Below are 25572 nucleotides of genomic sequence, written 5' to 3' on the forward strand. Positions count from 1 at the left end.
CACCCTGGGTAAAAGCCATAAACAGGCTCCTGGAGAGAACTTCAGCGGGAAAATATGGGTTAAAAAAAAGTGGCTCTTCCAAGAGCCATAAATTGGAAAATGCCTGGTCTGATTGCATGCTTTGCAGAAGTAGCCAGGTTATTAAAAGATCATTGTAGAATGGAGGCAAATCTAGCCTCTGTGATCGACCAGGTGCCAACAAAAGTAGTTGAGTGTCAAAGTCCATCCCCCCAGCCAAACAGAGAAGAGAGATGACAAAGGTTTTCCAGGCTTGTAGGGAGTCAGAATATAGCAACTGCTGAACAGACTGCAGGTGAAGGACTGCCTCCCTGCTGACTAAATCAGTGAGCCTCTAGTCCCCTTCATCTTGGCAGGAACAGCAAATCAGGGTGCAACCAGTGGTAACTATTAATAAATGGTTAATAAGCCTCTGAATCTGGCCCAAAAGTCTCGGGTGGAGGGGGTCCAGACACACTAGCCGGTTCCACAAGATTGAGGCCACAAAATTGTTGGCAGTCAAAACCCACCTCCAAAAAAGAGAGTCCAGAAAGGAGCCAGCACCATTTCTGCAAATGCCCTTGCACCTTCTCCTTAACCCCCACTCGCTTCCTTAGCATATATTGTTCAGATCCAAAAAAGACCCCCAGCACCTTAATCCCAGAGGTGCCATTGCAATTGTTGAAATTCAAGTCCTGTAATAATTTGGTATTAAAGCGGTAGTGGTAATCACAGACAGGAATAAGGAGAGACACACTGACATAATGATGATCAGACAAGTGAGTGGGAGACATGGAAGACCAAACAAACATATTCACACTGGCCTTCATGTTATAAAAGTGATCCAGTCTAGCCCCTGAGACCTGACTGGGAGTAGCCTTCAGCTAAGAATACTGCCTAACAATGGGGTGAGAGAACTTCCAAACATCTACTGGCCCAAAGGTCTGCTTGAGACAATACAGTTCCCTGGCTGACTGAGGGTGTGGCTCCTCATGGTTCATGTCTAAAACATAATCTACAGTGAAACTGAAATTCCCTCCCAGGACAATAATAGTATCAGGGTCACAGCCAAGCAGCATGGGCAAGTGTTTGCAGAAAGGACACAATCTCGCCTCAGAGTAGGGGCATACACAGTAAAAAGATTTTAAAAAATAGTGACAATACAGGTCTCCACCTGGAGGAACCGGCTCTGCACAATCTCCTTCACAGAAAGGATCAGTGCCCCTGCACCCTGGAAAAAGAGAACAGTTACCCCAGCAGTGACATTGGAGCTGTAGCTTGAGAAAGCTTTCACTTCCCATTCCTTCAACCAGTTCCCCTGATTGTCATGGTCTCAGGGCACTTCTTGCAAAAGGACAACATCAGCCTGTTTTTGTCTGAGAAATTCAAAGAGTTGTGTTCTTTTATGACCATCCTGGCATCCATTAATATTTAGAGAGCCAAAGTTGAGCAGCACCATGAAGACTAAAAGCAGAAAGTCAAGCGGCAGAGAGAAACAATAGAAACTGGAAGTACTTTGAACAAGATGAGCCATGGGGAAACCTATATATCTTGAACAATCCACGAGCTTCTGCATCTTGCTCAGCAACGTTTTGAGATGGAAATGTTTCCTACGATCAACTGAGGTCTCTCTCAAGACAAGGGCAGCTGAATGAGCAAAGCACTGTAAGACATAGAAATAGCCCTGAACCTCAACTCCTGGCTTCCCTTTAGTGCTGTCCAAAAAGTCACTAATCTCCTTCACGCTGTACCCACCCTGGCTGAGACATCAGGAACCAGTAAGGAGTCAGAGAGATCATCATCATCCTCTTCATCTCCCTCAGACTCCACCTGCTCAGACGAATGTTGAACCGCCACTATAACAGTCTCATCATTCATGAAGGAGGGAGATTCAGTGGGAGCAGCTGGCATGTCTGTTTTCCCAAGAAGGATAGGCAGTACAGCTTCAGGTGGGACCCAGCATCATCATTGCAGCATGCAGGATCGGGGGCTTGAGGACTCACCATGCCAGGGAAAGACAGTACCCCACTGGAGCTACCACCCAGTGCAATGCTATCCTTCTGAGGACACACAGCTCCATCCTCAGCCACTGTCAGCAGCTCAGGGGCCTCCAAAGTCTTAGCCCCTGTTAGAAGGAGTCACGCCTAAATCCATCTCGTTGGTCTGTTCTTCATCCACATCTCTACAATCTCTCTCTACTCCCTATGCTGGGAGATGCTCCTCAACCTCCAGGACTCGTTTCTGTCCAGGCGCAAGGGATGGGATCACAGCAGAGGTTCCACTGTGAGGGCTGCTCCCTAGACAATGGCAGACCACCTATGGTGAGGAGGAGGTGATAGAATCTGGCAGTGCAGATGCAGGCTCTGTTTCCTGCTGGTCCCTTGATCCCCTAGCCCCCTTCCCATTATCCTGGGGTCCCACTTTCTTACCATGGACCACTGAGCCAGCAGTGCCTCGGCAGGAACCCTTCAAATGAAATATTTCACCACAAAGGAAATATTTCATACTTGCAGAGGTAGCAAACACTGTATAATTTGCCCCATCTGTGTGGTGCTTTTAAATCAGGTTCAAGGAGTGTTCAGAGTTATTTGGAACCACATAAACCTGGTGCCAGAATGACATAACATGCCTCACCTCTGGCTTCTTCCATCCTAGCAGCAGAAACTACCTTCCCATAACAGGATAGAACATACACTAGTGTCTCATTGTGAAGGAAATGGGGAAACATTGGAAAAACAGAAGTAAACAAGTAAACAACACAGTGCAAGAGACAGCAGGCACATACGAAACCCCATGCTTAGGCGTCAAACTGCTAAACCTATCTGAAGTGGACCCCATGGAGAAAACCCCCCACTTCCCAAGGAAAAGGCGGGGGAACCAACCACACTCCTAAAATAAACAGCAAGTAACAAAAAAAAGCACAGACTAACAGAAACCCAGCTAGTGTACACAGCACACGCCATGCACAGCCTCACTCTCAGAAACTGCCACAATCCCGAGAGAGGGAGAGAATTTAAGTTAAGGCTAAACAGATTACATATGACTTTCCTTGGGCTGGCCACATGGTTATTGTTTTAAAAAGTACCAGTCATCATTAGACATCACAGAAATGTGTTTGTAATTCCATTCAGGCTGTGGTTAGAGAGAGATGGCTCTTAATTTTAAAAGTTATGATTATATATTGAAACTAGATTGACTGATACCAAAATCTGGATTGCTCTCCCCCCCCCCCTTTTTTTAACATATAAACCAAAAACTGTGGGCTAAATTGTGAAAACTGCAGTGCCAAATGTGAAGACGCCTGCATGTGTTTGAGGAAGGCTTCTTTTTACAAATGATGGCAACTAGTAAACTGGCCATGTTTTATCTATGAATGTCTTTTTTCTCAAATGGAACCGCTCATTGTGTAATAAATATAATTTTTTCAGATATTTTAGAGGCATTAATGTTATTTAAATCACTGTCGCTATCTCTTCATTGATTTTTAGACTCTGTTCCTACATTTGGAGATCTGAGTTTGATAGTTTGAAGACAACAAATGTAATAAATGTTGGGCTCAAACAGCCAGTTTACTGCGAAGACAGGCATGGAGAAAAAGAGATGCATGAAAATGGGCGAAAATCTGGGAGCTCAACTCTGAACTTCTTGAACACCCTACATGCCTATTAAACTCCTGCATGTGCAGGGAATGTAGAACCAGACCATGTAGAAACATGCTTATGTGTGTTGTAGCATCCTTTCACTCTCAAATTACACTAACTGGTCCAGATATACGAATTCAACCATGTTAATAGCCAGCAGTGGGCGTGGTCTGCTGTGTGCACCCTGACCAAATGCTAAGATAAGAGGATGATCTTACTGCCACAAAATTTGTTGTTGTACATCTGCAGGAAGCAACACTCTCAGCAGCACTGGATATAGGAATACAGAATATAATCACATGACCGTGTCATCATATGACCATGTCATCATATGACCATGAGCAGCTGAGAGCAACATGGCCATTTAGCATGGAGGAGTGTTGCTACAACATGGATGGAGCAAAAAATCCACATTCCACAGGAGGTGGAATTCATGGTGTGCACAGAAAACACTGCTCCTCCAGATTACTGTCACAGTCCAGCTGCCAGATTAAGACACAAGAGTGAGTGCACCAAACTCAGTAAGTCTAAATGTCATATGGACTTAGATATTGATGTGACATCCACAGCTGATGTGCAAATATACACCATTATATAACTAGCTGCCAGTACCTGAGGTCAACAGCTACTCCCACCCTCACAGTCTGCCAGCTGACATACAATTCCAACTCCAAGAGGCTGTCAATGCACATCTGACACAATCTGTATCTTGCAAAATACTATGCTTCCCCTCCATGTCTTTAGGATGTATTTGTGTATGGTAACATAGGCTGCTACTTGCCTCACTTAAACTGAGTAGTCCTGTCATGTCTCTTGTGTGTCCCTCTAGATAGCTGAAACCCCTAATTTAGCTTCTGGAAACTGCTTGAATTTTCACTCTCCAGGCTTGATTTTGCTCTCACACTAATGTAAATCAGTAGTACCATTGAGGTCTGTAGGATTACAGTAGTGTCTAAGGCCTTCTTTATGGATCTATTTTAACATTGGTTCAGCATGTGCTATAGGATTTTTCCAACACCATGCCTCCTTTCTACCAGACAGCACCCACTTATCCCATAGCACTTTGCATGCAGAGTCCAGGTGCATGGCTGCATGAGAGAGCACACAATGTTGCAAAACCTCTTCCATTCCTTTTGCACAGGTTTCCTGGCAATCCATGGGGCAATCAGCCCCTCTGAATTTGAGGGATGCAACTTGGCTGATACGAGACATTAATCTGCAGTGCATATTTAGATTATCATGCTGTTGGTAGTTCATTTCAAAAGATTATCATGGCAATAATTACAATTTTCTCATTATTTATTCAATTTCTAAATTCACTAAGAGTGTAAGAATGTAACTGTATTGTTCTTGTACATTGATCTCTTGTTTTCTTACGCATGGCTCTTCAGTTTTGCTTTTGTCTACAACCTGATATCTCATGAAGAAATGAAATTTGTGTTTCAGTAATGGTCCGTGGAAATGGCAGATTTAAAGAGTTCCCTTTTTATTTGTTCCATTGACTCACCTAATAGGATTGAAGTTGGTTTACAAGGGTCAGGTTCTAATAAAAATAACACATGCTTCTGTTTTGGGGAAGGCTCTAGAAAGCTGGGTTTCCCCCCCCAAATACTTTTAGAGGACTTTCAGAAACTTCATCTTGTTCAGCATGAAAGCCAGACATAATTTTTAAATAGAATCTGATCTCTAGGTAACACAGCAGTGAAAATTATAGATATAAGGTCAAATTCTGCTTGTTCCGTATGTTTGGACTCAGACATCCATATGATTGCTCACATGTTATAAAGAGAAGATTTTAGACCAGTGTAGAATGTGTGGAACAAATCTGAAACCTTTTCCTTTATGGACAACTATTTCTCTCTTGTTATATTTCCATCAAAGATGCAGCTACCTGTCTTTAGGTGAGTGACATTATTGGCAATGGCAGTTGTTGCATTGTGTGGAAAAGAAGGGACTGGCAGTTTACAGGCTTTGTGCTGACTGACTGGTTTTACCAGGCTTGAAGTTAGCACAGTGGTGATTAACAGATCACTCTGACAGTGACTAATGCTGGAGTGCCAAGATCCAGAGAGGTGACAAAATATCCAAGGACAAAGAATAGCTGCTGAACTAATGCCTTCATTGTTTCACTTACTGCTTCAGATAGGGCTGCTTTCTTACTGCCTGTAGTCACCTCAACAAATGCAGAAAGGATACTTAATGAAACCAGGACTATTGGAGCAGAAAGAGTTCTCAGCTAGAAGCCTGATCTTTCCTCCTCTAAAGTGTGCTTCCCTTCCTGAGGAGTCCCACTGAGACCTATGGATTGGGATTACCCTTGTGCAAACCTAGCATAATGTGGCATAAGCAGAATATGACGTGAGGCTTAACGTGTAAAGAAGATGCTTCTTTTTTTGTTCTTGTGTCTTGTGTTTACTGTCTAGTTGGATATCGGATGCTTGTATACCCAGTAGAACTAGGGAATTTTAATATTTTCATAAATGGTGGAGACACAGCTGCTTCCATACTTTTACTACCTACAGAAGTTGTCCTGTGACTGATATAAGTTGCTCTTTTATTTGCAGGTATAATACCTTGCCGAGCAGAAGAACACTAAAAAATTCAAGATTAGTGAGTAAAAAAGACGATGTTCATGTCTGCATCATGTGTTTACGTGCCATAATGAATTACCAGGTACTTGCATTTCAATGATTTTTGACAAAATAACTCTTTTACTTTCTGGAGGTGGAAGAAGAAGCTAGGCATAATCATTTTAAAAAGTAAAGCAGAGGTGAAAGCTTAATTTCTTACCTGTTACTATACAGTATATTTGCTATATTTATATTCAGTCCATTATCAGCCAAATTCTGGTCTCACTTACATGGAGGCAATTTTCATTGACTCAGTGGGAGCTGCACTCCCGTAACTCAGCACAATTCAGAATTCAGCCCAATATACAGACTTGATAGGTGTGATGTTTAATGGGAATTGTACAGAACAGTTAGAATGTTATGTAGATGGCGATATCAGATTTCACTCTGAGCTTACTGCAGAGCAATACTAAAACTGCATGGGAAAGAGTAAACTAGATCAAAATGAATCTTCATTTCAGAATTTCTCTGTATTGTCACTGTGAAGTTGTGGTCATACTGCACATTCTTGTGGTTTCAGACACTCCGAATTTTCGCTGTAACAATTACTATTAACTGTTATGTACTTCCAAAAAAAGCTTCTAAAAAACATTATCTTTGTTTTGCCTTGTACAACCTGTGAAGTATTATTTTTAACCATTTATTTATTTAGGAAGTATTAACAAGTTTACAAACGTTGCCATGGAAATATCAGAAACAACATAGTTACAACAGTGAGCTGTTGTTTACAAGAGACATACAGGAATATAGTAATCAGATCTCTATTTAACAGGGTGTTTCCATATTACAGTGTGAGCATCATTACAATACCTATGACATGTCATTTCTGTTTACACATATTTAACAGACCAGGCATGTCTATCAAAAGTTAATATTAAAAAAAAATGGAGTGAGGTGCTGGTTTTTTTGGCAGGTGAATGTACTTTGAGTATTGAATAAATGATATCTAAATATCTAAATATCTATTTGTCCTTTATTTTGCTGTGTACATAATTGGCGCATTAATTTTTCCATCACCACAAACTCCCATGTTTTTTAACCAACCCTCTACAGTTGGACTATTTTTCTTTTTTCAGTGAGAGACTATCAGTAGTCTAGCAGTTACTAGTAGGTGAGAGATAAATTCTGCATTTCCTTGTGTGTGACCACTTCCACCAGGAAGCTCCAGGAGGATTACCAAAGGATCCTTTGGTAATAAATATCCAACAGTTTGTGGTATATGGTTACGGATTGCGTCCCAAAACTCTGTAATGACTGGACATGTCTGAGAAGTATTTCTAGCACCAGTGTATAGGGTAAATTCTGCTCCTGGTTAGACCATAGTCAAAGAAATTTGCTGAAGTATTGGAAATCAGTGGCTTTACCCCAGGTTTACACCCATGACATTGAGAGCAGAATTTAAGCCTATGTGCTAGATCCTCAGCTGGTGTAAATCAGCATAGCACCACATATCTCTCATGAAAAAAAGCCTGGATAATGATCTATTGTTATAATAATCAAATGTTTTTCTTAATTCAGTTATGGTTTTCTGCATATTTAAAACACATAAACAGGAATTGTCTTACAAATATTATAAACAGTTGTTATATAGAAATATAGATATGTGTGTATTAGAAGACATATACTATTCTGTATTGGATTAGAAACTCTTCTTTGAAGGGTAAATGACACCTTTGATTGACCAAAAGGTCCAAAATGAGGGGGATATGGGGGGAAATAGAAAAAAGAAAAGGATGAGGGGCTGGCAGTGGCATTCCAGAAGGTTATCAGAGTCTGTGTTTGTCAGATGACTCACAGCCAAACCAAAAGTACTTTCCACACTGCTGGTAGAAGAACAGTTGGTATGTACAATATTAAATGTAAATGTGCTGACTGATACTGTAAACGTGACAAAGTTTTGTTTGGCATACAAAGCCATGAAGCGTTGCCAGAATTGGGCATAGATATGTAATTTACTGGAATTTTTGAAATAATAATTGCAGTCTCAAAACTGAAACAGTATTTCCCCTTCCCATTTCAGTATGGATTCAATATGGTCATGTCACATCCACATGCTGTTAATGAAATTGCACTAAGCCTGAACAACAAGAATCCCAGGTAAGATGTCAGGAGTTTAGGACCTAGGTAAGTACAGACTATACTGCACTTGATGGCTTTTAGAGACACTTTTCAAACTTGCCAATGCACAAGTTTTTTGCACCAGAATAACTAAATCAATTTAGATGCAATGGTGCAACCTCTAATGTAGAGACACTTAAACTAGTTAAAATTACACAGAAACCAGGTCCACTTAAGCCTATAATTACTGTAATTTACCGCATAGGTCTGTATTAGGGGTTTGGACTGGTGTGACTAAATTGATTTTAAATTGATTTAGATATTATAGGGAAAGGGGTGAAATCCTGGCCCTGTTAAACTCAATGGAAGATTTGCCATTGAAGTCAATGGATCCAGGATTTCACCCAAGGTTTATAATACAGACAAACCCTTAGACACCCAACTGTTTTAGAACCCAGCACAGGTTCTGTAGAGAGCTAGCGAGAGCAATGTTACTGCTTATTAAAGTGGAAGTTCCTTAGCTTGTAAGCTCTTCAGAGCGGGGACTGTCTCTTATTCTATGTTTGTACCGTGCCTGTACGAAGTGTCTTCATTCGTACTTGGGCCCTAGGCACTACTACAATAAACAATAACAATAATGTTCCTCGCTGCATGCGTACTCCTCTCTCACTCCCCACACACTCTTGCTCTGCTGGGAGTTGCCAAGCTAACGGTTGGATCCCCAGAATTTCCAGATCTCAGGACCCTGAGAAATAATTGAATGTTGGTTGAAGCCAAACATGAGAAACAGTCTTGCGCATACAGTGAAAGATAAAACTACAGAAAGTGAAGGAAACTGTGACCATATCACCACAGTCTTTCTGCAGTGCTTCCTCTTTAGAATGCAGACATCTGAAATCATGTTGTTCTGGTGGAAGTTGGTGCATGACTTCCTTTAGTCAGACTTGTGGGAGGGTGTGAATACGGTGTTGCCAAATCTCACAATATTATAAGTCACAGGATATTTAGTGGGGGGTTTTAAAGCTCCATCTCCAGTAGTCAGGAGATTATTTAAGAATCTCAGCTTTCATTTTTTAATAAAGCTAAGAACCCCAAAGGTTCATAAACCAGAAGGCAAATGTGAAGAAACCAAAATGTATTATGGTTTAAAATCTCATGATTTTTAAGCCACTCTCATGATTTTGGGGGCCTGGCTTGTGAGCTGAATGGGTGAGGGTGGCTGTTCTGTGGAAAGAGGGAAGCAGCAGCTCTATGCTATATCCTCCATATAACCAAGCACTGTAACCATACACACTGTGCCGCTGGAGCTCACAGAAATTAGTGGGCTAATTGAAGGGTGGAGTCGGAACAGACATAATTTCAGCATGTTCCTCTTGTGCCCAAATGGATGCGACCAAAGCAACATTAATTGTCCCTCCTGCCTGCCAGTCCTGATGGAAGTGATGTAGGATGCACATACCAATGACAACAAAGAGTCCTGTGGCACGTTATAGACCAGGGGTTGGCAACCTTTCAGAAGTGGTGTGCCGAGTCTTCATTTATTCACTCTAATTTAAGGTTTCACGTGCCAGTAATACATTTTAACGTTTTTAGAAGATCTCTTTCTATAAGTCTATAATATATAACTAAACTATTGTTGTATGTAAAGTAAATAAGGTTTTTAAAATGTTTAAGAAACTTCATTTAAAATTAAATTAAAATGCAGAGCCCCCCGAACCGGTGGCCAGAACCCGGGCAGCGTGAGTGCCACTGAAAATCAGCTCGCGTGCCACCTTCGGCACGCGTGCCATAGGTTGCCTACCCCTGTTATAGACTAACAGATGTATTGGGGCATAAGCTTTCGTGGGTGAATACCCACTTCATCAGATGCATGAAAGCTTATGCTCCAATACGTCTGTTAGTCTATAAGATGCCACAGGACTCTTTGTTGCTTTTTACAGATCCAGACTAACACAGCTACCCCTCTGATACTTGATACCAATGGCAGACTTTGCAGCCATGGGAGAGATGGCTGCTGCAACCAGCCTGGAGGAGTTCAGAATCCTTATGATCCCTCTGCACACCAGATGGGTCATGGGGATCTGCGAGTTAGTGGGCCTTGCCCCTTCCTATCCATAATCGGTATGAATCCCTCTACTTGAAGGGGAGGACATGAATGATATTCCATTACAAGAACTCTTTGAACCTACTAGCAGAGCTTTGATCCTCCTGTGGGTTTTTGTGTTGCAGGGAAAAAACTGGCAATTAGAATCTAATTTAAAAATATAAAAATCCATTCAGGATTGTCGGGAAATTGAACATTTTATCTGTGTCCAGCTCTTACTGTAACAGTTTAAAAGCAAAATAGCATCTCCGTCTAAGGCCCTGATTCAAGAAAGCACCTAAGCCTGTGATTAATTCCTTATATGTCTTTGTGATTTTAGTGCCTGTCAGTTGTTCTTCCGGACAAGGCCATACTAGTGCTCTTGCCTTAGCTGTGCAATGCAAGGAGTATGATGAGTTCCATTATGTTACAGGCACTTGGAGTTTGTTGCATGCTTTTCTATCAGCAATATTTTAGATGAATTCTTTTTCTTCTTATGGATGAAAGGGAATTATCTTTGTGTGAGCTTGGCCGCTATCCAGCTTGCTCAGAATTTCACACTAAAGAGGAGAAAACATGCTAAAATGTCGTATAATTCAGTGATGATAGGCACCTCTTGTTATATTGTAGTATAAATAAAATAATTGTAATGGAGGATTTTTCACAGTTGTATCTAGGAAAGTCATAGATTTGAATCAAAAGCACATTCCTTTAATGTTGAACTTTTAGGGAAAATAGGCTGCATTATGGTGAAAATAGCTGACCAATAATTGCTGTTCATGATGTGCATGAATTTTGTAAAGCGATCCCCCTTTAAATATATATATAAAACCACTCACCTGCATTATGGAGTGCCAACTACTCTGGATCTGAAGATGCTCAGAATATTGCAGCAGGTTCTCAGCACCTTGCAGAATCAGGCTCTCAAAGCACTTAAAGAGTAAAAAGATACTGAGGGCAAATAATTGTATTCAGTCACCACATCCATCTTGCAAATGGGGTAGTCGCTGTATCATCACTTTATTGTCATTAATTCTTGTGTTTTCTTTCTTTTTTAACAGAACAAAAGCCCTTGTCTTAGAACTGTTAGCAGCCGTTTGTCTTGTCAGAGGAGGGCACGAAATTATTTTATCTGCGTTCGATAACTTTAAGGAGGTAGGTTATTCTGCTTCATCAGAGACTGATGCACATACATATAGCTTTGATATGGTCTGCTGGAGCTTCATGGTTTATCTTAATTTCCTGAGGTATGGAGAGTGGCTGATGTTCCACAAACTACTTTGAGATGCAGTGACATAAACAGAGAGTTAGGGCCTGATTCTGATCTGACACCAGTTCTATTCCATTCAGCTCCAGTGGAATTAATCCTCATTGAGGCTGAAATTAGTGAGACCAGAATCAGGTGTTGCTTTGATGAAGCGATAAATTTCATAAGGGCTTCTGTTTTCCACATTTCACACCTAAATTTAAAGTGTTTGTTTTTATTATACGACTCTTAATATACAAGCAGAGATGAACACATGTGGCAGATTTTGGGTGCAGATTTGAATGTCTCCAGAGTTTCAGGAAGGAATTGGATTCAGATTCAAATTTTGAGCCCATCTCTAAATATAACCAGACTTTCCATTCTTCTGCTTGTGGAACTCCCTTGAAGTCAGTGGGAGTGTTAATCAATATCAGGATTGTAGTCATTTCAGAAGAATCTGACTGTTCAGAATGAAAGTCAAAAACTCTTAACATAATGTTACCTCCTGTATGTTCAGTCTGTTTACACTCAGTTTTCCTTGGGCTGTCCTTACCCACATTCATATTGGCTATCGAGTATGACATAGCAAGATATGAGACTATTTCATTCATTTTAATTAGATGTGACAAAATATAGTATTGAATTCAGTATTACTAAATTTAATTTTTGAAATAGCATAGAAATTCAAATCAAAATGATATGAGTTGGGATATAAAACACAAATCTTCAGGTTGATTTGCAGAACTGAAATAGCTGTCATGCAGTAATTCTGTGCACTCTTGACCAATGGTTTGTCTACATTAGAGCTGGAGGTGTGATTTCCAGCTTGAGGAGACATACCCGTGTTAGCTCTCATCGAGCAACCATGCTAAAAATAGAAGTGTAGCCACAGTGGTGCAAGTGGTGGGAGGGGATATCCACCTGAGATGCAGCTTAGGATCACTTTTATAGGTTCTCAGATGAACCAAACACAGTTTTGGTTTCTAAATTGCTCTTCCACTTTATAGGGCCATTTCCAAAGTTCTCTGAGTGCAAAACTACTTTTGCCATCAATGAAATTTCACATGTGGAGGGATTGCAAAATCAAACCTTGGGGTGGAATCCTGACCCTCTTGAAGGCAATGGCAAAACTCCCATTGACTAAAGCAAAGCAAGGTTTTCTTCCTGGGTGTTGGAGATACATACGTTTGGGTTCATCAATAAAGAGAAAATAGTTGATTCACCTAGTTTGATCTGTCCTAAAATTAATGAATATTGATGAATACCAACAAGATTGTAATCAAATGTGGGGTTTTTGTTTTGTTTTGTTTTTTTATTAAACCCACCATTGCTGTTGAGATTTAAAAAAATGTATTTTTCAATTGTCCAACCCAGCAAGCAAGTGTAAGCTCAGTCATTTGGTTGTTCTGCTGTGATAAGCTAACACACATTGAACTAAATTCTAATGCAGAGAACTCTGCTATTTCTGAAAGGATGCCATACAGCTACTAGCTGGCTTCCTAGTAGCTTGCCATCCATGTTCCACCTCATAATGCCTTACTCCCCTCTAACCATATAAACAGTGGGAAGCATTTTTATTTCTGGCACTTTGTTTCTTTAGCTAGGTAAAATGTATATATTGGGCCAGTTAACTGTGACCCTTTACATACCGCAGCAAAAATAAATGTCTGATTCACAACAATCTTACTTGCAATTTCATCTCAATTAATACTTGACTCTCTTATCAGCTATAGTACTTAAGGTGGGATTTTCAAAAGCGCTGTGTGTTAGGCTAACTTTGCTCCCGCTGTAGTCACTAGTAGTTTTACCTTTACTACCTTTAGCACATAGTCTGATAGCATAATTCTGCTTTCAAGCACACTGATGGAAGTTGTCCCTGTCTCCCCACCCCCCCCAAAAAAATTGCTTTGCACTTTGGGAATTCTCCCAACTAGAATTCTGATGTAAAATTACACCTATTATTATGCAACTTTAGCATACCTATAGTTGCTGGACAGCTGTAATTACAGATTCTGAGCATAATTTTGAAAGTGGTCTCCACCTTGCCTCTACTGCACCCTCAAGCTTGCAAGAGCAAATAATTGTGAGCATGGTTTTGTATCTAGAACTACATAGGAATGTATTTGATGTCATTTACATGTCTGCTTCCATGATTGCACTTGTATGTCACGTAATTATAGATATAAATGACATTATTTGTGCCTGTAGATAACTGTGGGTATAACCCTGTGCCTGTCAATTGCAGTGACACAATGGAAAATTGGTACATTGAAATCAGGCACTCTAGCCACAGATTGAAAAAGAATCGTGGTCCTGTTGTGTAGGCACAGAACTGGGTATTGGTGTTTTAATTCAGCTTTTTCACTTGTTCATTTGTGGCTTTGGGCAAGTCACTTAACATCTCTGACATAGTTTGCACCTTTGTAAAAGGAAATACAAATGAACATAATGAGAATAACTGGATAATGTTTGTGAAAGGCTTTAAGTACAAAAAATGCTCACTGAGTGCTAAATACAGCATCATTATTCCAGTTTAAAATTCTGTATACAGAAGTATTGTAGAAGGGAGGTTATTGTTAGGAATTACAGACTAGTTTGGCAAGTCACTACATAATGCATATCACTTATCAAACCAGCCTGTAAACCTTTGTAATCACCTCTCTATAGGTTATTATAGTCATTATGTATCACAAATAAGTCAAAAGGTACTTTTACTGTCTCCTATAATTCTTTTAATAGAACTTTTTGTTGCTGTTTTATGTTTCTCTTGCAGCTAGTTTTGAAAGACTTTTATAGCCCAAGCAGTTTGTATTTTGTTGTTTATTTACTTGTATAATATTCTGTTTGATCAAGTTGTTCTGTAGTAACAGAGCTGTCTGGATGTTATCATTGGAGTTATAGTGCAAAGAGTGATTTTATGTCCATAAATTCTGTTTCTATTTTTCCATTTGTCTGATTCTCATATTTATTTCTTGCACTGTTTTCCAGTTTGTTCTGGTTCAAGAATTAGTTTTCAGTAATGATTTCAGGGCTTTATGCTCTTAATTTTTTTAGCCAGTCATATTACAGATCTCTGAGTCACTGACATGTAAAATATTTAATGGCAGATTTATAGCAGTATAGCTCTAATTTAAAATACTGTAAGCATAATAATATTTGCATGGCGTCTTTAACTATATGTTGTAATTCTGCCACAGTTTCTTTATGGTTCTTTCATCAGACACAGTATAAAAAAGGAAGTCAGATTAGACCTTGTGAAGCTAGATCTCTGCCATTTTACTTGCATGCCATAAACTAGCATCAAAAGAAACCTGAACTGCAGTCTGAAACTCACTCTATAAGTAAGTCAGTAGAGAGAACAATACATTTCAGACTAAATTCTCCCTCATTCACACCAGTGCTAGTCAGAAGGAATATCAGTGATTTCAATAAACTTGTTTTCAAGTTTATGCTGACATGCAGAATTTGGCCTTTAGGCTTTGACTGTGCAGGGACAGTGCTGGTAATCTGAAACAGTTTTCAAGAATCCATTTTGAAAATGTTTTAAATAATATGGCTTTTCTGGCTAGGGCCAGGCAGTCTGACTGAGGCATAACTTTTTTTTTTCTTTTCTATTTCTTTTTTTAAAAACCTGGCTGATAAAAAAAATTTTTTGTCCAATGATGGCACCTGAAACCCTTTGCAATATTGGTTCTTGTACCCAGGCAGTTTCCCAGTGTAGACAGAGGGCTTGATATGCTTATAGTTTCAGACTCAGCTCAAGGGCTTATTTGTCTTCTGCAGAATAATTAAAGCAATGTCATAACTGGTTATTTCTGAAACGGAGCCATGTGGGTATACTAAAGCCAAACTGTTGCAAACTAGAATATTGAGGGGGTACCAAACCCGAATGTAGCATATCCCTGAAGGAAAAAATATCTATGAATCTCATGCACCCAAAGGGGAATGGAAACCAAGCAGGAAGATCTAGTTTAGAATTGATGGAGAAATAGGGAGCTCTGTCGTGGATATGTTTGTTAGAAGGCAGAAGAATATGCTTTAATCAATAGGTATTCCAAGTTGTGGGGGCGGGTTGTACATTCAAGCAGGTGAATGTTGCATTTGTTAAATTTCTTTGTCTGAGTTTCATTTTGCCAAAAGTCTTGTGAAAAATAAAGAAAGAAAAAAGAAAAAGAAAAGATGGGCAAGGCTGAGGCCACACAGAAATCTCTGTGTAGTGAGGAACCATCAGTATCTCCACACTTCTCATCAGTCTCCACTTTTAATAGTCTGCTTTTTGTACAATGGTCATTCTCAGTATTTTTGTCCAAAAGCTGGTAGTTGAGTGTAACCAATTAGCGGTTATTCTGTTGCAGTTCATGTGCCCATTTAATGAATTGCATTCCACAGCCTAGAAGCTATTTGGTGGTAGCCATTTTTATTGTCGTCCTCTGGGATGGAGGTTTTCTTAAAGAGCTTGTCCAAATTCTGGGTCTTGCACGTTTCCTTCATTCCATTATAGAGGTGAGGAGAATTAATTCCTGTGTCAGGGTTCTTAAATTCATCTAATCCATTTTCAGGAGGAGTAAATCTAAGATAAAGATGAAAGAGAGCCTGAATAGGGTCCATCTCCTGTCTCTTTCTGGACAAGGTGGCCTTTTGCACCATTCTCTGCCTCTTCTCTGCACTATAAAATCAGTTTCAGAACTGTCCCAATATTGTTTGGCCATTGTATGTCAGAAGAAAATTGTGCTGCACTTTATTAACTTGGCATTTGAAAGTCTGTCTAGTTTTATTTACGAGGGACTTGGGTTTGGTTCCAGCAGCTCTTGGAGTGTAATCTACTCTAATCCAGCCTCTAAAACATCCTGGGATAGAAGGATTACAAGTACATTGGGTAACAGTGGAAATTGCTCCTTGGTTTTGGTTTACATCCTGGAGTGAGCAGAGGTTACTTACCCTTTTCTTAACGAAAGCAGCTCCAGTATGTATTTCAGGGCCCTCTCTTGCTCTCTCTTTCTCTCTAAGGAAGACTTCCTATCTGCATGTGTTGCTTGACTGTATTTTACTATATTTATGTGAAATAAATTAGAGCTACTGTCCCACATGTAACAGAACAGCCAGGGGCATTTTGTTAGCTATTTACTTTTCTTTTTGCCGTTTCCAGCCTGCTGCTTGTTTTGTTTGCAGCATATGGGAGGAAAATGCTGTTTGAATGGCGTACTCAAGTGCTGGCTAGGTTAGGAATTCTCATCCTTACCATGACACCTGTATTCATCCACTTGCAGCTAGTCCTCCTCATTTTCCAGTATTGAGAATTGGTTTTAGTAACAGTAAATAATTGCTGTGATACAGAGGAAAAATTCATAGCTGCATTTCACAGTAACATTTCTTGTGACTTAGTTGCACAATGTAGCGTATGAATGAACTGTTTCTAAACTTGAATATTAAACTCTGTTCCAGTGAATGCTAATGGTGGGATGCACTAGAACTGAAGTGATAACAGCAAGTCTGGGTTGTGGTTTTGGAGTGATAAGCAATGATGATGACTAGAACTGAAGACCTTTGAGGGTCTTATAGTGTTGATTTCATGGCTTGGCTCCTTCTAATACTTTTTGAAGATCTAAGACACTCAGGTCCTTAAATATCATGACCAAGGTGGTAAAATGTGTAGATAGATAGAATAACTTTATTTACTTTCTCTCTGTCTCCACAAAAACTTCAAAGTCTTCAGAGTCTTAGAGTACAAGATGTTGCCTATCTTGGAACTTATCCTTCCATTACCCAATCCAGTGGCAGACACAGGGTGATTTCTTTGGCAAAGCTGTTCTTGCTATCTGTTAGATTTGTTACCATCATCCAAACTCCCTCTTCATTCATTGCTGCCTAGCCTGCCTTCACTGGCAATGCCATCTTCAAATTAATGGGATGATAGAAGATGGAACTGGAGAAGACCTTTTAGTTCATCAAGCCCATCAGTGTGCCAGAATTGGATATAGTCCCCAGCTAGAGGATGGATCAAATTGTAAGTGTTTTGCTGCACTTAATCCTAGTCAGAAGCCCATGATGTTTAGCTTGAGCTGTTCAAAAGAATGTATAAAAACTTGTATATTTTCTTGTTGAATGTGCAAAAAATCTTGAGACAAATTTCTTCACTGAGGTAAGGGTTTTTTCCACAGGCTGAAAAACAAACAAACCACTTTTCCTATTGGCAGAACAGTTGGTATTGAGCCAACTGGGTTTTCAACCAGGAAGTGTGGAGTAGGATGCTGGTGAAAAAGGTAAACACTCCAATCCAGCTTAGAGCCATGAATTTTTTGAAAATCTTTATTTTTCAATGCAGTAAAATCTGTCTGGGGAAATCTTACTTCTCTGTTAGGTGTATGCACACTGGCTTTCCTTTATTTGGTGGGTTTCCAAAGAATAACTTTGATCCTTGGTGGTTATGAAGAATAGCCTGTGACCTCAGATACCTATAGATTTGTAAGTGGAGTGGCTTTTTGTAGGGAATTCATTATAGCCAAGCTCTATTGTGCAGAGTAATTCCAGTATTCAAAAAGGTCTCCAAAGGCATGCAGTCTCATTTTTCTCACATTTTCCATTATATCAGTTTAAACTAAAAATTGGTCTAGCCAAGAAGCTGTTTATGTGCCTTGATGGATAGCTGTGTTTTGGACTTCCTTTAGAATCTGACATTGTAGGTGGTTTTTGTTTTTGTTTTAAGAAATGTGTTTTATAATATTTAATGGATAATCCCACTGAGTATTTCCAGTTTTTTCTTTCAGCTTCTGTCAAGTCTCTTTATTACATACCACATAAAAATATTTGTACTCCCTTTCTGCATAGCAAAGGACTCTAGATGTTTTCTTTTTGATTGTATATGGTTCTCTCTAACACTGAAATCTAGCTGATACACCAGGAATTGACTCTGAGCAAGTTTTCCCTTCACAGAAGGAATTAAAGATGGGATATAAGGGCCAACCTATGCCTTCACCCAGAATTGAAACAAAGTCTAAACGGAACTTTGAGTTTAGATTCGGGTTTTTTTGTACACCTCTGACCTTCCTGGTTCTTCCTGGAAGTGGAAGTATCAGAATACTGGAAAGAGAGGGTGTTCTTGCAGTACTTTAGCCCAGCTGGAGGCACTTGAAATCTCTGATGAAATCCTGTTCTCATGAGATTCTTTGCCCAGTTTGGAAGACTCAAGGAGTTTGGATGTTTCAAAAAAGCATCCAAACTTTGTCATTAGCCACATTGAACATTGCTGCCAAAAAGTTTGAGGTTCACCCATTTCTACTCACAAAAGCACTGCTGCTACTCTATCGCAGTAAAAGTCAGCCAAAGCATCAGAGGTCAGTGGGATTTGGGGGTTCTCAGCTCTTTGCATAATTGTGACCTAAAGGAGCAATCAGTTGAAATCTGAATATTATAGAAGTGTATATGGTTGAATTGTGTCAGTAGGATAGGGTCCAATTGGACCCACATGGGTCAGTGCACGGGTTCTTTCTCAAGCCTACCATTGAGTCCAACCTGATAAGTGCTGAGCACCGGTAACCCCCATTCACTTCAATGGGAGCTTCCCATGCTCAGCAGGTGTCTGATCCTACTCCCGTTGAACTAAGTGGGGACAGGACTGATTCCTAAGTGTGCAGCACTTGTTGGGATTTGGCCTGTTGTTATCAATGAATCCATTGCTATCGGTGTATTTTAGAAGAATTTTCATGTCAAGTGTGGGTAATAGAACCTTGTCATCACAAGGAGCCTCTTCCTGGACCCATTTATGCTCAAGGCAAAATTCTCATTGACTTCAGTGTGAGAAAGAGCAGGTCCCATGTTGCTTGGGGATAGAGAAGTCAGACATTTACCAGCCCATTGTCACCCGCATCAGTTAGTTCATGTTTCTACAGTGCATTATAACTATATTATCATGCATTTATTTTTTTACTAAGAGTTTTGTGTTATAAGGCTCCAAGAATGTTGGAGACTTTTTATTGGATGGTGCAGAGGCTAACTTGCCCACAGTGGAGCATTCCATTATCACAGGGTGTTCTTAAATCAGCAAAGTAGACACAGGAAGAATACAAGCCCAGCAAAAAAACTTGTTGAACTGATTTTTTCTTACGCAGATGTTAGTGAAGTACTGCTGAGGGTATGGCTCATGTGGGAGCATTCTCACTTCTAGGAAGATTTTTAAGCTTGTACCCAATGTTGACGCTACAAAACTGGGTTTTGTGCATTGTTGGCAGTGCTGTCCTTCGTATGGGCTATTAAAGGCAAGTCCCTAGTGGCTGTCCTAGTGGAAATTAAAGACACCGAGGTACTATTTTTCCCCCCAGAGGGAGTGTGGGATAACATAGTTGTCTTAGCCAGAATTCCCTCTTTCAAAAGACACCAATTCCAAGGTCTAGGGCTGGGCATAAGCTGTTTCTGAAGTTATAATGATGTCTGTGTTTGGCTGCACAATCACTGCAGTATCAGTATCTAACTCATACCTTTGCAAAGTGAATCCCTTGGGTATGAAAGGTGCTCTATAAACCCAAGTTCTATTCTTTTCTAGCTGTATGTCCTCTCATTTGCAGGGTGGGTGCCAGAACCTCTCTGCTTTGCTCAACTTTTCTCTCAGAAAGGCAGCACATGAGCAGAACTTTTTCTACCCCTATTAGCATGTGTAATGTTATATTTGAAAGACATGGTGGGTGAGGTAATATCTTTTATTGGATGGTGAAAGAAGCAAGCTTGGACAGACGTTGGTCCAATAAAAGATATGATCTCACCCACCGTTTCTCTCTCATGTAATGTTTCAGACAGTTGTACCTTTTTACTGCATACAGCAATTTCCCATGAATCTATTCCTAATGAGTTGGACATGAACATGTGTGGGCACCTGCTCATGATGAATCACCTTCATTCACTGGCCTCAGTGACGGCATCAGCCTAGCCCGCGGATTAGGGTTTGTTCATTCTCTGCAATATTACCAGAGTGTGCACAGGACAGTGTGGCCATTTTTATGTCTTATAACATATTTTTGAAAATACCTGTATTTGAGTAAAAAGCAGACAATTATAGAAAAAACAAAACACTGGGGGCGCAGATTCTCTGCTTTACACCCACTGGGGACTTCCCTAGGGAGAGGGGAATTCTCAGCAGGCAAGACCCAGCTGCTTTCTGTACGTACCACAGGAGTAGAGTGAGCCAGAGAATTTGGCCCTGAATATGTGGAGTCTGAAGGATTCCCCCCAAGGTTATAAATGTGACATTTTTATAGGTGCCATACTTAAGAGGTTGTGTTGAGATTTGCATTTATAGTAAGATAGCAAAGATTAATTACTTTCCTAAGGTATTCTGTGTGTATCTATATGTATATATTGTACATACCTGTAGCATACATGGTGTGTACACAGATATGATATGATTATAAAGTCTGCATGTGTCTAAAGTTGCCAAAGAATTAAAATTATTATAAAGCAGAACTCTCCCATCAGATTGTAACATTTTTAAGTCTTTGTAAACTACAGACATATTGCATATACAGATATAGATTAGAGCTGGACCCATAATGCAGAGTTTTAAGCCAGTCCTGCATGAGAACTTTTCTAGAACTTCTATAATTTCTCCCTTGGAAACAACCATTTGCCTAGCAGACTGGAAAGTACCAGGGTTCTAAAGGTCAGAGTAGCTCAAACTGAGACCTCAAAATCTTGACGCTTCATTTCAGCTCTTGAGGCTTTGAATTAGGTTTGCTCCCTGGTCTGAGCTGCGAGTGGAGCTAAATTTCTCTGTTCAATTATTTATAATAATAATAATTAATTAATAATAACTCCTAAAGTGTATGTAGCACTGTTTTACTTACATGCAAGGCCCTGATCCAAAGCCTTTTGGCATCAATAGGACCAGGCTCTAGCCTCAACTGATTAATTCTCACAGCATCCTTATGCACTCCCATTTTACAGCTGGGGCAGCTGAGTAGAGTGATTAAATGACTTTTCCATCAAGGAAGTGGGGAACAAAGTGGGATTATAACGCACAAGTTCCTGAATCCTAGCAAGGAGGATCTAAGGAGATCATTAGAATTTCTCTCTCTGGCGCTAAGTGTTAATAGTCACCTGTTTCACATGGTGGTTGTGCACATGATCCTTGTACAAACTTGCTAACATACCTGTCTATTTCTGACAGCGGTGAACAGTGTATAACTTTGGGCTTTCCTTTGTCTGGTTGGCTGTAAGACAAGTAAGTTTTACTTGGAGATTTCCTGTGCTATAAATGGCATGTTAATCCTCCCCTGAGTAAAAATCAGTGCCTGAGCCTCTGCAGGCCTTTTCTGTCAAGTTGAAGCACCCCTAACGCTATCAGAAAATAGGTTGTCATAACTTCTTAAAGGTTCATGCTTCATATCTTTCTCTGATATATAAAGTCAATTTGCAAATGGGCTTACCATTTAAGAAGCACTTGACAGATTAAGGCCTGGAAAGCATTGTATATTTTTATAGAGTTTTCTACATTAATGCCTCTCATTCCTATGCTATTCCTCCACCAATAGTCATTTGTTGCATCAGCTCAGCTGCTGCATTCATCCTCGTCTAATAATCTTCAGGGCTTTCCTTTGATGTAGGCAGGATGCCATAAAAATGTGTTTGAGGTAGCAAAGATGAAGGTCTCTCACAAAAATAATGGTGAGGAATATTTTAAACAATTTTGGCATCATTACTAGGATGTATGCAGGGCGTTACACCCTCAGCTATGGTTTAACTATGTCCCGCCCTCAGCTTATAAAACTAATGAACCAAACTAAGAATCACATTCCTCATCTTATGTGTCTTCCACTTCCATTATTATACCAGTATGGACACACTGTAGAAATGGGAGTTAAGCTTCTTTTCTATTAGTGTGGCTTTAGTACAATCTAGACAGAATCCTGGAGTCTGTTCACTGTTTTGAGACGAGGAATACATAGGAGGGCTAAGTCTAAATCATGTAACGTTGGTGGCTTGTTAAGTGACGGCACATTTTATTTGCTGCTCTGGTAGCCTAGGTTGGTAGTTCTACTTTGATATCAGGCAAGCAGGAAGGCCGCTGATGATTGATGTAAGTACCTGTTACAGAAAACAAATTCTTTACTCTGCAACAAATAGTACTTTTCAACAAGGGCTCAGTCTCAACACTATGCACTATGCACCCATGAATGAAGATTCCGAATACCCTTGTGAGGTAAATTAGTAAAAGCTGTATAGATAGGTGAAGTGAGGAAGAGAGAGGTTCAGTGATTTGGCTGGCACAGAGCAGGTCCCAAAAATGAATCCACAAAAAATTCTGGCCACGATGAAACTTGCTGAAATTTTTTGAAATAAACATTTTTTTGGTCAAAACATTGACTCTTTTTGAAATGAAGTATTTTTGTATTTTTGGAAATGGTTAGAGAAATTTTTCATTAACCAAAAACCTGGTGTCCAGTAAATAAATAATTTCAATAACCATTTTTATTTTAAAATATGATTAAAATATTATTAAAAATTTTACAAAAATAAATAAAACAATTTTCAATCCTACAAAAAGAAAACAACTTCAGCATTTTTTGCAAACATTATTTTCCTGACTCTAATGGAGATCTAAAATAATATGTGATGCTTAGAGAGTCTTTCACCCAAGGATTTCAAAGCACTTTATAAGTTTTATAATGGTAAAATCCTGGAATCCTTATTCAGATTTTAGTCAGATAAACTCCCCTTAAAGCATATGAGAATTTTCCTGAGTAAAAACTAAGTAAAATTGAATATGGACCACAGGTCTCTGCCATAATTAAATAAGCCTCACAAAACTATTTGATGACATATGACAGTATTGCCATAGATATAGACTGAGGAAAAGAAAGATTAACTGATTTGACCACTCTCATACAAAAATAGAAATAGAATCCAGTAGTTCCAACTCCCAGTCTTCTGCTCTGACCAGTAGACAACACTCTTTCTTTACTTGGGTTCTGATTCAGCAAAGCCCTTAAGTATTTTATTAACATATGCTTAAACATATTAAGCATATAGCATGTGCTTAAATCACATTGAATCCAGTGGCTTGTAGCTCAGCATATACTTAAGTGCTTTTCTGGATGGGGATGGACTTAAACAAGTGCTTAAAAGTAAACATATATTTATGTGCTTTGTTTAACTAGGCCCTTCAAGCAGCCAGCTAGGTTTGTTTCTGGAAAAGGTGAGGATAGAGGAAATAATGTGAAAGAAGAAACTGGGATTAAGATAAACTTAAAGGGAGGGGGGGGAAGGTCAGATATGTTTGAAGAAAGAAACAGAAAATAAATTTTGGGAAGCACATGGTTTTCTGGTTATTTCAACAGCGGGACTGACTTTTCTGTCATGTGCACAGGTGTAAATCGGGGTAACTCCATTGAAGAATCAAAGAGGAATTGAGTCACTGAGGGAAGAATCAGGCCCTCTCTGTGTGCTAGTAAAACTAGTAAAAGAGTGAAATGATAAAGAGTCATCAGGTGACACATGTAATTCCTGGTCATTTTATCATCGATTTAATTGGTTTATATATGTGTCATTCAGATTTAAATGTCTCACAAGTAAAAAGACTTGAAACCCCATTGATCATAGTCTGGTAATGACTGCTAGTATTGTGCTAATCATGCCAAGAGTAATTTGAATGTTTTATGTAGTGAACTCAAAAAGCAGTGGAATGGCACTTGAACCCTCATTGGTTAGCTTTCACTAGTTTTCACTTCAGGGGAGTGAGAGATATTATTTAGCCTCAAACTCTCACAATGCTTTATTTAGATTCAAATTTCTATAATTAAATGATGAGCTACATTTATAGCAAACAGTGTGTCTTAATTATTCCAGTTGGTTGTTACAATAATTTAGTATTATAAATAATGTCTGTAAGTGTTAGAAAATGGAAATAGTGAGCAGCTTAGTCCTCTCCATAAAAAGGTAAAAAGTATTTTAACCTAGTAAGTTTTTAGTAACTGTTTACTTAACCAATAACGTGAAAGAAAATTGATCTTTTGTTCTCCAACAAACTGCAAGAATGTCAGCCCAATGAGTCAAAACAGAGTATTTCTTTAAAAGGGTGTTACAGCAGGACCTCCTGATCACAGCAGACTATTATAAGAAGAAGAAAAAGAAAGCATTGTGGAGTCAGGACAGAGAAGCACGGAAAGAAATAAACATTTAGAAAAGTGTCTCTTTAATTTTTTGTGTTGCTTGTACATCAGCATATTTATCATTACCCTATCCATAATCGGTAGCGCTAGTTCTTACAGTGTATGCTGTGGAATATACATATTCATTGTGCTGCTTCTTCTGCTTGTATAAAGTCAGTGACTGTTATAGAACTTGAAAGCTTATTGATGTCTTAAGGAAAGGGGAAGAGGAAGCAGTTTAAAATAACCTTGGAGAAGCACATGATTTGCTAGTCATTTCAACATCTGTACTGCTAGAAAATTTCTGTAATTGCAAAACCTTTGCTAAGGTTTATATTTTCCAAGGTTAGCCTTCAGAAAAATTCATCTTCTGGCTTTAGTCAACTGTTATCAGCATTTATAGCTTCAAGATCAAAATACTTTGAGAGATTTCAGACATATTCTCCGTGGATTTTTGAGAACATCAAAGGTCACTTCCTGGTAGCAGTGGCATTTCTTGTTTATATGTTTATAATATCTATATCTGTTATCTTTCCTTTAAATTTATATATTTGTAATATCTATATCTGTTATTGTCCTGCCCAGACACAGAGCTCAGTCCCCCAGAAATACTTATAATCATGTACTTTTCATGGCATACAGCTCCATAAATAAATATATTACTGGGAGTCAATCTTTGTATCTGGACAGGGCAAATCTTTTCAGCCTTACAAACAAAAATATCCCAGATGTTGAAGAGATAGTGTTCCATAAGCTGTCTTTCATAATATGCACTTCATACCAT

At 39.3% G+C, this 25572-nt stretch overlaps 1 protein-coding gene across 3 annotated transcripts in view; it reads left to right on the plus strand.

The window, feature by feature from the left end:
* The window catches only part of FMNL2 (formin like 2), a 272362-nt gene that overhangs the window by 194547 nt on the left and 52243 nt on the right, over window positions 1-25572 (plus strand). For all 3 annotated transcript variants that reach the window (XM_065413183.1, XM_065413185.1, XM_065413184.1), the window contains exons 7-9: window positions 6203-6311; window positions 8289-8365; window positions 11471-11564. In XM_065413183.1, coding sequence (XP_065269255.1) covers window positions 6203-6311; window positions 8289-8365; window positions 11471-11564 — 280 coding nt within the window. The remainder of the gene's footprint in view (window positions 1-6202; window positions 6312-8288; window positions 8366-11470; window positions 11565-25572) is intronic.

The sequence above is a fragment of the Emys orbicularis genome, chromosome 11 (genome assembly GCF_028017835.1).
Source record: "Emys orbicularis isolate rEmyOrb1 chromosome 11, rEmyOrb1.hap1, whole genome shotgun sequence".
In the NCBI taxonomy this organism is placed as follows: domain Eukaryota; kingdom Metazoa; phylum Chordata; order Testudines; family Emydidae; genus Emys; species Emys orbicularis.